The sequence below is a fragment of the Pholis gunnellus genome (genome assembly GCF_910591455.1).
Source record: "Pholis gunnellus genome assembly, chromosome: 1".
Classification (NCBI taxonomy): Eukaryota; Metazoa; Chordata; class Actinopteri; order Perciformes; family Pholidae; genus Pholis; species Pholis gunnellus.
The window spans coordinates 11,705,301-11,719,186 of NC_136528.1; the positions used below are offsets into that span (position 1 = coordinate 11,705,301).

Below are 13,886 nucleotides of genomic sequence, written 5' to 3' on the forward strand. Positions count from 1 at the left end.
AGGAGGTGAGCTTACCTGAGGTCTGTTTGTAGTGCTGACATGATTTGAAAAGGGAAGACATGTTTACATTTTAAATTTTATGAATGTTCAATTTATTAAAAATGGGGCTCCTTGAATTTTCTCCACAGTGTAGAGTAAATAAAATCTCATGTAATTTGACATAGACATAGACCAGGTCATCCTGAACAGGAATCCATTGAACATTTCTTATCACCTATTGAATTTGTTTTAATGACAGGTCAAAGATCATTATTTTATGGTTCTTTAACTTTAGAGCTACCTTTATTAATAATTAAAACAGTACAGTAGAATAATGTTATGTGACATAATGTAAGATATACTGTCGTTGTTTACTTGTTTTATCAAACGGGAGAAGTTCTTGTTGAACTCTGAACTACGGGTCTCTCTTCGTTAATTTTGGCCGCCCCGAGCACCCGTACCGTAAACCGCACGGCTCACTTGACGGCAGTCGCCCATCAGCAGGCTGCTGGGACGAGGCTCAGATATGAACTCCCTGGAACAGGCCGAAGGTAACCAAGACATACAATACATTACCACATGTTTTAGCCTCGTAGCTATAGTCACCAGAACTATTAAAAACAAACGTCTTGAGAGGAGATTAGAAAGTTAGCTGAAACGTTGAGTTAGCGGGCTAGTCTTCTGACGACACTTAGCATGTTTGCTAGCTCAACATACAGCAGTTGTTCATACGCTTGTACGGGTATTAGCTAACACATACCATTCCGTTATTAAGTTATGTTCTATTTAAACGATCGTGGTCGCTTTGGCTACATAACAAGCATATTCAGTCACGTTTTGCTCTCCTCCTCGCTTCAGTTTAACGCTACATATTTACAGTAACGTTAACCACTTACAAAATGACACAAACCCAGCTTTGGAGCTGAGCTTGACATCAGTAATGTTACAATTTTGTATAAATCCCACGACAGGAAAGATGATGTTGCTAGGTCATACAAACCATGCTGTTAAGTCCAAATACATTGTTTATTTGTGCCCATTTTTTGTTTGTTTGTTTCAGACCTGAAGGCCTTTGAGAGAAGATTGACAGAGTATGTCTCCTGTTTGCAACCTGCAACAGGCAGGTGGAGAAGTAAGTCACTGTTACTGGTGGTTAAATATAGAAGTTGGCGTGATCACAGACTTGTGTCACCAACAGTGTTGTGATGATTTGGTAAATCATGATTCATGTTATTAACCTGGGTGTCATTCCCCTTTGATTGTTTCAGTGATTCTGATAGTGGTGTCTGTTTGTACGGCTACTGGGGCTTGGAACTGGTTAATAGACCCGGACACACAGAAGGTAAGTATTAGTGGACAAACATGTCGAGGTGTGTCATTTTTTGACTTTAAGGGAAACTATCACAAACGACCACTTCAATGATAATATAGCCAACAGCTATAAACATTGTCATTTTTTTTGTATGGAATATTACAATTTGAATACAAGGGTTTACAGCTGTGAATTATATCCCAGCAAAACCAATCCAGGTTTCAGCTGAAATGAATTGCGAAATTAAATGTCCAATGAAAGCATCCAATAAATTGTTTTTCTTGCACGACCATATCAGAATTAACTGTCCCTCACCGTACCAGTCTGTACTTTGTATTCCCGCTCATTGAACAGCAACACCTGATGCTAATGGGCTGATGTATAGCCGTCATCTTTGAGCTTTGAGTGCTCATACCACCACCGTAAAATAGCAATTACTGAAGGTAGAAGAGGAGTAACAACCATCTCCTCCCACAGTCAGCCGCATTATGGCCAGATCATTCATGCTGCCGGTCCAAAATGCAGTTTAATGTTTGCTAATAAAACACCAAGTAAAGTGAGTGAATGTACAACCACCATTGAAATAGATTTGTTTGTCAAATTTGTGTTTGATCTCTGAAGAGTCAAAGAGGAAAAGCTTGTGAAACAGAATGCAGAGGCAATATTTTATGCTAGTTTTACCCCGTTAGAATGACAGGATTCATGTTGAAAAAAAAACTTAATCCAGCACCACTTCCTGCACTGTTTGGGACTGTGGAAATAGGTTGAGTGAAGACTAGGTTTAAGGCTCAGACTATTTCACTTTCAACATTGTTTGCCAGAAAGTCACTGCTGCAATCCTGGAAATCTTAAAAGGTTCCTACATTGGAAATGTGGCTAAGGGAGCAAGGGAATGTGTTCCTCCTGCAGAAACTAAGGTACACTTTGTCAACTAGGTAGGAAATCTTTTTGCAAATGTGGCAACCTTTCAATGACTTTAAGGTAACTTAATCCGTTAATTTTGATTTCCTAAACTGACTATAAATAAGTCAGTAATATAATAATCTGTAAAAGGGAAAGTTGTGGTATTGTCTTTGATAATTAATGTTGCTTTGTTCCTCTTGTTCTGCAGGTCTCTTTCTTTTCATCTCTGTGGAATCATCCCTTCTTCACCATCAGCTGCATCACTCTTATAGCTCTTTTCTTTGCTGGGATACACAAACGAGTTGTGGCACCATCAATGTATCCTTTCGTCTGTTGCAATTTATATGAAGTAGCATGTTTTTTTTTTTTTAAATCTATAAATCTCAGCCATTGACGGAAAACCGTAGAGCATGCAGGAAATGTTTGGCTGATTGCACTTCTATAAAAAAATTCATCATTGTTCAAGTTTTTTTGGCTGACAAGTTGAACTCTTTGACATTTGCGCCTTCAGTATTGCTGCCCGCTGTCGAACAGTTTTAGCAGAATACAACATGTCTTGTGACGACGTGAGTTAACAAATCTCTTTGATGTGATTTGTAATCTGCATCCGACAACTTGTATTTTTGTAAAGATTATTTTTGTTATTTCCGTCTTCTTACAGACGGGGAAACTTATTCTCAAGCCTCGACCGAACATCCAGTAACCACACGCTTGAGTGGGTCGGATGTATGTACCTAGTCTTTGTTGATGGCCACTGATCCTTTGGCTGGTCCGATCAGCACCGAGGCAGACGTTGTCATCATAGCGGATATGCTGTTGGAAGAAAGAAGAAATGAACTAAGAGAGTCTTTTAATTGTGTCACTGTGCTGATGTCATGATTGGAGATGAGAGCTCAGATATGTTTATTTCTGTTTCTGATGTTGAGCATGTATTTTAACGAAATGTTTCTATTTTTTAAAATAATTTACCTAATAAATACATGAGTTGTAAAATCTGTCTCATTTTTGGCTCATTACACGTAAAGCATCTGTCTATTGTTTATTTGCTGTATGTTATAAACGATTAATATCGTTTTACGTTCGTGTAGTTGCGTCCTCGTGATTTTGCGACAGCTTCTCTCCTTTCTGTTATCAACGATCGCTTTACGGCAGGGAACACTCTTCCACATGGCCTCCAAACAGGCTGGAGCTTGAATGTGTGTGTGTTGGGTTTTCGGTCGCTAAGTCTTGAGTGTACAAGTTGGAGGAACAAAATCACGTTGCATGCGCAGTTTGCACTTTAAATAAGGGCTGACAATGGGTAAAAGTAAAACCACTAAGTTTAAACGTCCGCAGTTCAACGCGGTTGGATTGCCGGCGAGTGCTGTGAAGGAAGTGGACGCCGAGGAAGAAGACCACGGGGATGATGGCTGTCCAGCTGCGGAGTTGCTGGAGAAAGTAGGATAATTATTATTGAGCTAAAATCAATATCTGCTGTTGAGTTATGTTGTATCATTGCATGGTGGATAGGCATGTACACGTTTCAATGAAAAAACAACTTTTTCAGTCAAAATTAACTTGTGTTATGATTTTTTACACTTTTCTTTCACGTGAGCTTTAGATAGTTTACACACAATTCTGACACAGGTCAGTTCATATAGTAAGTGTCATGTTTTGTATGTGTGTCCATAGCTGCAGAGTCCCAGTGCCGATGTGCGAGAGTTTGCATGTGCCAGCATTTCTCGGGTGGTGCAGCAGAGTCAGACCATCCCGGTGTTCCTCCAGAGGGACGCTGTCCGGCGCCTCGGGCCCATGCTGCTGGACAACAGCCTGGCTGTCAGGGAGACCTCCGCGGGGGCGCTCAGGTGAGTCCGTGGTGTGGTCTGGACTGCCACCAACAAAACCAGGTCTAGTCGTTTTGGGAAACAGGGCCGACTAATAACTTGTGGCTACTCCATACAGCTCCTGCAAGGGACTTCATTTTTAACGAAAGCACAAGAGTGGCAGACCAATCACTCTCAACGGGTCAGTCTGAGAGAGGGAGGCCATAACACATTTTAGTTGGATACAAATTCTTCACCATCTCCCTCTCCAGCAGCCTAAATGATAAAACAGCGCCATCAGCCCGTTCACACTGTGCTGTGGCGGCAAATGGTATTGTAGCTCCCGGCCCATTGTTTATAAGGGTTCGATTCCACGCGCACAGAGGCGACATTAAGAAATAAAAGGAACACAAAAACAATCTGATGGCTCGTGTTTGAAGCACACAAAACAACTAAAGAGTAATACAGTTGCAGCTATGGCTAGAAGAAATGTGGTGTGTGTATATTTGTAATTCCAGGAGGCATCCTCAGCCAAATCAAAGCCAATAATTTGAAAATTAACGCAATTTAAAATCTGAAAATCGTATCTAGCAAGTTTCTCCGAGAGGGAGAAAGGGAGAAGATAGGGAATGGCCAGAGAACACAAGTATGTACTCTCACTGAGACGAGGTCCACTCAGAGTCCTTAAAATACAGCTGGACTAGTTTGTAGTATTGGTAGGTTTTAGTCAAGCTGCCACCCTGGAGCTACAGTGAACACAATTATGTAAGTGATGCTGTCTGCAGTCTGCAGGGCCTATATTATATGCATATGAATACTTTCAAATATTTTGTCATGTTACTTCTACAGCTAGCACCATGCTACAATAATACGTCTGGCTGTAAGAAGAAAGTTTGTTTTTAGTGATTTGATGACTCGTATTATTACTTTCTTATGACATGTTAGATACAATTATACACTTAATTCTGATCATTTGTTTTAATGTGTGAGTTTGATCACATTTACATGTTACATTTGTTTCACGCTCAAATAACCAACACTAAACTAACCCCAGAAAAGCAAACAAAGTCAGTCGTCATCAGTGGTGAAGACATTTGACAGCAGTTAGTTCACGTACTGGATATCAGAATGAGACAGTCGCTCACAGCACACCCACCAGACTCGCCCCTCTCTCACACAAACACAAACAGCATCTCCGGCGGCGAATCTCCTCCCGACTGAACGATGAGTGTGCGTCTCTCCCCGACAGGAATCTGAGTGCATGTGGCGGCCAGGAGGTGTGCGAGGACATGGTGAAGCACGACGTCATGACTCCTCTGACAGCGCTGCTTAGAGAGGTGAGACTCGGCCGCTGCTTTTAGCTCACCCCATCACTTCAGTTCCTCCTCATCAGCAGCTGTTACGGCATGCGACCATATCCTCAGCAATTAGCTTTTAATTCCAGAGCAAAGACGCTCACCGTTGTTGACTATCTCTGCACCCACACTCAAAACACAGTTTCCTTCTGGCATCAGATTCAAGCTCACCGTTGAACTATGCGTGACCTCAATAGATTCCTTGAAACAAACTGAATTCATTTCAAATGTGATTACCCACTTTTTCAGCTATATTTTCATTATGCAGAGTCAACACATTTTCGGATTGGATGATGGGCAAAGTTCATACCCGTTTCACCCATGGCTGTGTTGTTTTCCTTTCAGAGCTGTGCTGCTTTTGAGAGCGCCGCTGTGGCGACGAAAGACCAGAAGAACGCAGTGGAGGATGTAGCCAACGAGGCTGTGAACCTATTGTGGAATCTGTGGTAAGCCAAGAGGTTGTGCAAGCTGGTTGACAGGTTGTGCCATCATTTTATACTTCACCCCAGTTCGATTGTCTTTGCCCGTCCAGAAAATGTTATTTATCTTATAGTTTGACACTGTAAGTGACATTTTCTGTCATGCAATGATGCTGCATGATGTCTTTCCGTGTGCAATTGTCACTGTCTCTGTCTCTGTCTGACTGCCATGTTGTGTTGTCCTTTCAGTGAGAGCAGCAGTCAGTCGCTGTCTGTGTTCAACAAGGCGGGTCTTCTGGATTTGGTTGTCCAGTGTTTGGAGAGACACCCGCACAACGTGGAACTGGCCATATCTGCTGGTAGGGCCATTTGTTGAGATGAGAATGTGTAAATGGAGCTTCCACTCTCAGCTCTGTAATGTATGAGGCTGAATACAGAAATGGAACTGGTCATTGAAATTACACACATTACAAATGTCCTATAGTAGCTATTACTGTCCTTTCAAACAGCTTTCAGAAATCTTAATATTATTTTAGTAAAAAAAGGCCTAACCTCTAACCTTTTGGGTTTCACAAGTGTGTAAGTCTGTCCTCTTTGTGTTCGGGCAGCCCACTGTTTGCACACTGTGACTGAGGATAACCCAGAGCTGCTCTGTAGCTTGAACGCTGCTGTGCTCGGAGTCGTGGAGGGCGTGTTGCTGACATCTCAGCCAGACATGGCACACACTCTCCTCAGGACACTGGCTGCAGGTACAGTTTGTCTTTTTCATAAAAAATAAAATGCATTGTTCAGAACTCTCACTTATTAGCATGACACAAGTTGAAAGTGACATTAAATTAAAACACTTCTGTGGACAGAAGTTGCCCGTAATGTTTGTTTAATAGCGCTTCCTAAGCTCTTGACTCTGCCCGCTGTGTCGCTCAGGGACACTGTGGAACATGAAGGGCAGTTTGCCGGCTGCCCGTCAGACCCAGACCCTCAACGCCGTGGTGGCCACCTTGTCCCAGTGCCTGGATCTGGACATGGGTACACTGATACCTGAGCTCAGACAAGCAGAAGAGGTTCGTAACAGAAATACACCAGCTGCGGCACACTCGGAGGACCAGGCTGCAGGAGAGCTCGCTGTGGTAGAGATGGACGAGGAGGAGGAACCACCGAAACGCAACAGGAAAGGAAAAGCTGTGAGGGTTGATAACGACTTCTCTGACCTTTTGCCTGTAAGTGGTGTCTATCATTAAGCACTCTATATGTTGCTGTTCCTCTTTACGCACACATCAGGCTGTGAGCCCCTCTGTTCATACAAGTTGAGCACAGTAAATCACATCCGTCAGAGAGATTGTATGAACCCTGTGTCTCTTTTCAGTCCCAAGCTTCCTCTCACAGTAAAAGTTTTGGTCTTAATCGCAAAGAACAACATAACTAAATTACTGATGAAGCCGATTCTAACCGGTTGTCAGCAGAACTATAAGTGAATGTAGAGATGTCTGCCTTCTCTAAATTATAATGGAACAATATGTCACATGGCTTATGATGCTCAAAGCGCCAAAAATACATTTGAAAAACTAAACAGCAATATCATGAAGCTGCTCACAACAAGGTCTGGATTATTTGAAATGATCTGATTGTTACTTCTGGAAAGAGACATTGCTGTTGAGTTTTTATAATGTATTTTTTGGTGCTTTGCGCACCACAAACTGAGTGCCATATAATCCCATTATATTCAAGAGAAGTTGGACTCTACTGGGCAACTCGCTCCAAAACAATCCAGATAAGAGGAAGGATGTGTTTTTGATTTTGGGGTAAACAGTTGCTTTTAGAGTCAAAGTTTAGGAGCTTTCTGAAGACCATCTCTTACACGTGGTGTGTATATATAGAGTCCAGATCTTTTCATGGGCAAAATTAGGCCACTTTAGAAATCTGAATGAAATGCAGTGTCTCCCCAGTTAACTTGTAACAACTATATAAATTGCGATGAATTACATAATTGATGTAATGTATTACAGAGGCTCTTGCAGATAAGAAGTTTACCCTCAGCTATAACGTTGTCAACTTTAGGATGTGACGTGTGTGGCAGTCTGTGTGTGTATGCCGACGAAGCGATCCAGCTTTGTGTTTTGTAGGAGTTAATGCTAGGTGAAAAGCCGACGTGTGAGTCATCCTGGAGTGCGAGCCAGACTGACTGAGCAGACAAACTGTCGGGTTCGGGGGAGACGATTTGGGACACTCGACGAGGTTCAGCTGGGGACCAGCTTCTGGCTTCCAGCATGCTGACGATCCCCAGACCTGACCTCGGCGAGACAGAGCTGTCCCTCTCATCTCTGTCACAACCAGAGCCCCAGGTTGACATTCACGGCGACGTTCCCAAAATCCCGTGTTATATCGTAGGTTACGCAACGAGGGTTACCGTGATCTAAGCTATTGTTTTTTTCTAGTTAAGCAGTGTAAGAAGACAATTATGGGAAGTAATTCTCTGTCACAAGTTAGCAGCTACACGAACCCAAGCTGAATAGATAAGTTCTGCTTTAGTGACGACCTCGAACCAGGTTTCACTTGCAGTTCAAAAAGTACACACGCGCTCGAGTACGTCCGTAGAAATACATCTCTTCATTGAGTCATGCGGCTGAACTCGGACGTGTGATAACGGAGCTAACGGTCATCGTTTTGGGAGGATGTTGACTCACATGGCTGCTTGTTTTTGTCCAGAGGGACAAGGAGGAGCTGAAGGAGGCAACGGCCTTGCTGACAGCCCAGCAGACGTCCTTAGAGATCATCGTCAACATGTGCTGCTCTGACGGTGAGTGCTGTGGACATGGACAGCAGTGCTGACCCCAGGCACTCTTCATCAACATCATTTCATGTTGCACTGTGTGCGCACATCAGAAAGGCTATTATAACAGGAAATACTCAAAATGAGTTCATTCAGTGCATAGAAATGCCTTTTTGGTGGCATTTGTTTGCTTTCCTGTATCAATTCTATGTATGTGTGCCTTTTTAAAGACCCTTCTGACGACGAGTGGGAGGAGGAGTCGAGCAGTGATGAAAGCGACATGGGTCCGGACGGCCTTTGTGATGGAGTGTCCAATCTTATGTCTCCACTGTGTTTGTCAGCTGAGGTGCACGAGGCCTTGATCAACCACAGCATCCCAGAAAAGGCAAATACCTGTCTGCTTCCTCATTTACGCCTCACATCGTTCAATCAATGGCTATGAGATAGGAGGAGTTCATCACAGTGTCAGAGTGTTTAGACAAGCATGTGAATGTAATTAAATTGGCAATTTGTCAAAACCACTGACACCTCTTAACTATGCGATGAACCTCACCCGTCTTCTACCTGAGGCTGAACGTATCGAATTACCTACCTGTGCAGTTTAAGAGAGACCTTTTATGAAACCACACTAAATGGTTTATCCATGATTGTAGTCATATCTTTCTTTTTCTTGATTCAAGGTCCTTAAAAAGACTGAGGTCCCCAGAAAGGAAGCTATGGATGTGTGCCAACAGATTCCCTCCTGGAGATGCCTGATAAAAAAGTAATCCTCTCACTTCTCATCCTTTCTTTAACATAACTAAGATCAGAATGTGTGTAACATATCTATGTCTGTATATCTTGAGTGTTGCAAACAATCAGCTATCGGTTTCGACTGTTTAGCCTCTGGGGGCAGCATTCAATATTTCCCGGGTTCCGATGTAGCCAGCAGAAATCCAGATAACACATATTTGGGCCAGGACTTTCTCTCCTGTGCGCCAGTCATTTTCATTACAGTCCGATAAGCAACTTGAGACGTGAGAATGGAGTTTGAGTTGAGAGATGACAACTACAATCAGGTTGTTTCATGTTTCAATGCAGAACAAAAAAAAGCTAAATCGCCATCAGACGATAGCCGATTGGTTCCAAGATTGCATTTCTGCCTCCTGCTCTCCACATGGTTTACATGCATTCAACCAAAACCTGCATATCCATTGATATGCAGATATCTGTTTATAGCAATAACTCTTTGACAAACGGCATCTTTTCTTCTTTTCTTAAGGATACAGCGGGTGCAGTCCCGGGCGCTGACGTGCCTCCATAGCATCCTCTCCACCATGGACGCTGAGTCTCTGGGAGGAGCGGCAGCCCTGCAGGGAGCAGCACAGCACCTTTCCACGCTGGTTTTTGGTGCAGCAGGTCTCACATTTATCACTTATAGTACAGCACATAAGACACATTTGAAACACATGCGTATAGGTCAGAAATACAAATTCCAATAACTTTTGATTCAAGATTTAGAGACAAAATTGTGAAAAGTGAAAACCCCAATGTAATCACAGTAGACGAATGAATGTGTATTCCTAGAGTGATCAGATGCAGCAGTATAGAGTTGCAACATTGAAGCATGTAGTACATCTGTTTAGTAAGGTCAATTTACTTTCTCATGTTTCAGAGATACCCAAAGACGAGGAGTTCCTGGAGGCCGTCATAAGCGCCATGCGGTCTCTTTTACAGATGATTGCCTCCGAAAATATCCCCCAGGTACCGAGTGCTCCGCAGCGTCAGTGTTTCTGTTAGGGATTTTAAACATTTGCACTCATGGCTCATTTTAAACGGTTACTCCAACAATTTGCTGTTGCACTTCTGCAAAGAAAAATAAAGAATAAATAAAAAGAATGGATGTCATCTATGTGGCAGATTTTAGTCCCTTGTATCATCTACTAGAAAAAACTGCTGGGTCCTACATTTCCCATAATGCAACTCTACAGCATCCTTAGTTAGACTTATCATGCCCGGTCAATGTGCACACCTTTTGAACACCACACCTGTAGTTTGTGATGACACCCAGGCTGAGATGACCCTGATGACATCACCAGGGGTTACTCTCTTTTTTTAGACTTTGGAAAGCAGCACATTATACGAGGCTTTTTACAAGCTTCAGAGTAGTACTCCCCATTACAAGAAAACTGAGCTTGTGTAGAATGAGTGGAGGGCCCCTTTGACCTATGTCAATGTTTGTTGACAGCGTTGACTGAATATATACAGAGGCAAGCTAGACTTTGTTCCCACTGCCAGTTGGCACTAAACCCTGTTGACCATGTATGGTTGGTTTTGTTTTTGTTAGTGTATGACCCCCCAGCAGCTGATGAGTCTGAGCGAAGCTGCCACCCGCTGCGATGTTGTCAGTGTGAGAGTCAACGCCGTCGCCATTTTGGGCATCACTGGCAGCACGTTAGCCAAAGAGAAGGGCACTGCTGAAACTCTTCAGGTACAATCTTTCTCTCCGTTTCTTCTCTTGGCAAAATGTGCTCTTCCTCTAAGAAACTCTGCTCCCACAGATGATTGGAAACGCCTTACTTCAAGTTGCCACAAAGGACGCCAACCTGGTTGTGAACGGAGAAGCCCTGGACGCCTTGTTTGACGTTTTTGCAGATGGAGACGAGGCAGAGACGGCTTCCAAAAGCATCCAGTTACTACCAGCACTGAAGGCACTTCAGCCTGTATTCAAGGCCAAGGTACCAGAGACTCATTTATTTTTACTGAACCACTGGTTCTTGTAGATCTTTCACAATTCCTAAATGTGTTTCCAAGAGGATAAACCCATCCCACTCCCACTGCCAAACATTTTAGTTTCTCAGTCTTGTATCGCCTACAATGGCTTTATGGATTTTAACAAACCATAATTCTTCAGTGCATGTGTCCCCTTGTTTTGTGAAAATGTATGAGATTTTTAAAAACATTTTAAAATAATGTTTTGATCTTGCAAATGTCCCAGCTTTGGGACTAATACAGGATTATCTTGTCTTATCTGATCTTATAATCATTTGTTTTCTTCTAGATTCGTAAAGAAGGAAGAGGCAAGTACAGCCCCCAGCAGCTGTGCGTGCTCGACAACATCAAAGTCAACCTGAGAAGATTCATTGGTTATTTGGAGAAGGTGGTGAAAAAATAATGAGTAGGCATGGACGGATATGCTAACAGGAGCATAGAACGAAACAGAATGTGGTTGTGAAACCATCGAGTATTTATTTTATGTTGATAGTATACCATTTGTTATTACTCGGTTTTAATGTTTATATTCTCTAAATAATGATTTACTATTATACTTCTTGATGTGAAATTTTATTTTGTTGTTGAGAAAGATGTGTAGAAAATCAGAGATGAGTTACTAGTTGCAATCAAGTCTTTTTTATTTTTGCTCACTTAGTTGATGCATCATTTCACCCAAAATAGTTGTCAGACTTGAATTTGCATGAGTTCATGGACCTCAGTAACATTTTTAATCGGGTATGGAGAGCTGACACCAGGTTTTGATATATGTGCCCATGATTTTGTCCCATGGTTGAATTGGCCAAACATTGATGTTTGTAGTTCTACTTCAAGAGCTGGGAGGCCGAGCTATTCTACATTACAGGCCCCGTAAATGGAAGGATTGTAGCATCAGCTACATAATTTAAAAAAAAGATTTTGAAGTTATTGATATTGGCTTGCTTAAAGAGAAACAATATAATTGACTGTAATTTCAGTAACATACTAAGCTGAAAGGGTTCGGCATGTTCACTGCCAAGGTTGTGATGCCATTAAATTCAATTAGGACAGACATATTAGCCTTCAGAAATATGCACATATTCTCTACCTCTCCCACTCTGAGGTCCCTCCACTTCCCATCTCTTGGCATTAAGTGCACTCTGTGCCAGGCAGCAATCTGCTGCATGGAGTGGTGACTTTTGCGGTGGTATTTTTGTGACTTCCTCTGTCTGCAAGTTACTAAGACAGTCTTTCTACTTTCTACTGAAAGCATTCTTGTCGTAAAATATATATGTAAATCCAGGATAGTGACATCTATTTTGCAACGGATCCATAGTTTATCTTTCTTTGAGTAGCTGAAAATTTAACTCATTTCCTTTCATTAAATCTGTAAATGGTAAAGTGTGAATGGTGACTTGCACCCACAAATGCTATTTAATCAAAAATGAAAACATCAAAATGAACTCTGTGATGGTTCTTATGTTTTAAGAGCCAGGTACAGCTTCTCTGGGTTCCCACTACCTTTCAGGGAAATGTTGGTAAAATTGCATGTACTTAACAATTTCAAGATCAATCTGAGGGAGGTTATGTCATCAGGCTGTGAATAAAGGCCTTTTTTGAAATAAATACTGGCTGCTTCAGCATTTCTTTGAGTGTTTTTAACATGGGTATATTTGGAATTAGTGCTGAGGCGATAAGATGATTGATCAATGAGTAGATTCACTGGAAAATTATAAAAACAAATGCACGCACAACTTCCTGGTTCCGGCCAAGTAACCTATAATATACATTTTATATGTTCCAAGTTTAAAAATGTAAGGATATGCTGCTTGTATTTTACATCGCTCTGTATGAAATAGCTTTCGGTTTTAGACTGGCGGACAGAACAAACAACTTGTCCCCTTGAGAAATTCTGAGATATTAATAATTGACCGATTTATTGATATTGACAATAATTGTTTTGGCCCTATTATAATTTTGTATTGCCACTTGTTACACGCAAGCGTTTTAACCTAGTACAACATGTACTGTACATTTATATCGTGGGAGTTTTGTCTCAAATGCACCCTAAAAAGGTGTGAAAAACCATGGGATATGTTGAATACAGAGGTATTTAACTTCACCTCGGGTTATTAGTACAGTCACAATCGGCTTACAGTAGTGTGAAGAAAAGTAAAACGTGTTTACCGTGTACTACTTTCTACACCGTGTCAATTTGTTTTTGACGAGAGAGTAGTAAATCAGATATTATGTAACAAGAAGCAGTTGTCTGTTGCGTAACTACTGTCTCCCCGCCCCCTTTTCACTCGCTCCACGCATGCGCCGTAGCACCGTAGACTTCGCCATTGACGGACCCACGATCAGGGGAAAGGGTCAGAGAGGCACTTCGACAAGCAGCAGCTGCACGTTTCTCCAGTCTTCCAACACCCAACTTTGGCTTGAGCTACATTTTTTTAACACCTGGCTCACAGTCTTGTTTTATTTCGTGTGGATAATTTCGACTGTGTATCTTCATCACCAAGGGACGTATTTCTCTTAAAAAACACATTCTAGAAGTAACGGAGCAGCGGGGAAGCTAGCGGCAGCTATAACGAGGCTAGCAGGCTAGCGTTAGCTAAC

At 42.1% G+C, this 13,886-nt stretch overlaps 2 protein-coding genes across 2 annotated transcripts; both read left to right on the forward strand.

Moving 5' to 3' along the window:
• Window positions 1–358: 358 nt before the first annotated feature.
• cnep1r1 (CTD nuclear envelope phosphatase 1 regulatory subunit 1) lies at window positions 359–3,027 on the forward strand. Its single transcript, XM_079161666.1, has 6 exons — window positions 359–530; window positions 1,040–1,111; window positions 1,248–1,321; window positions 2,403–2,512; window positions 2,706–2,760; window positions 2,856–3,027. The coding sequence occupies exons 1-6, from the start codon at window positions 506–508 to the stop codon at window positions 2,895–2,897; spliced, it is 378 nt and encodes a 125-aa protein (XP_079017792.1). The 5' UTR covers window positions 359–505; the 3' UTR covers window positions 2,898–3,027.
• A 380-nt stretch (window positions 3,028–3,407) lies between these two features.
• Window positions 3,408–12,873, forward strand: heatr3 (HEAT repeat containing 3). The gene is made up of 15 exons (XM_079163206.1): window positions 3,408–3,631; window positions 3,866–4,038; window positions 5,246–5,333; window positions 5,697–5,797; window positions 6,020–6,129; window positions 6,379–6,519; window positions 6,695–6,987; window positions 8,474–8,564; window positions 8,768–8,922; window positions 9,218–9,300; window positions 9,799–9,935; window positions 10,192–10,280; window positions 10,864–11,007; window positions 11,078–11,254; window positions 11,578–12,873. Exons 1-15 carry the CDS (start codon window positions 3,491–3,493, stop codon window positions 11,689–11,691), a joined length of 2,037 nt encoding a protein of 678 aa, XP_079019332.1. The 5' UTR covers window positions 3,408–3,490; the 3' UTR covers window positions 11,692–12,873.
• The last annotated feature ends 1,013 nt before the right edge of the window (window positions 12,874–13,886 follow it).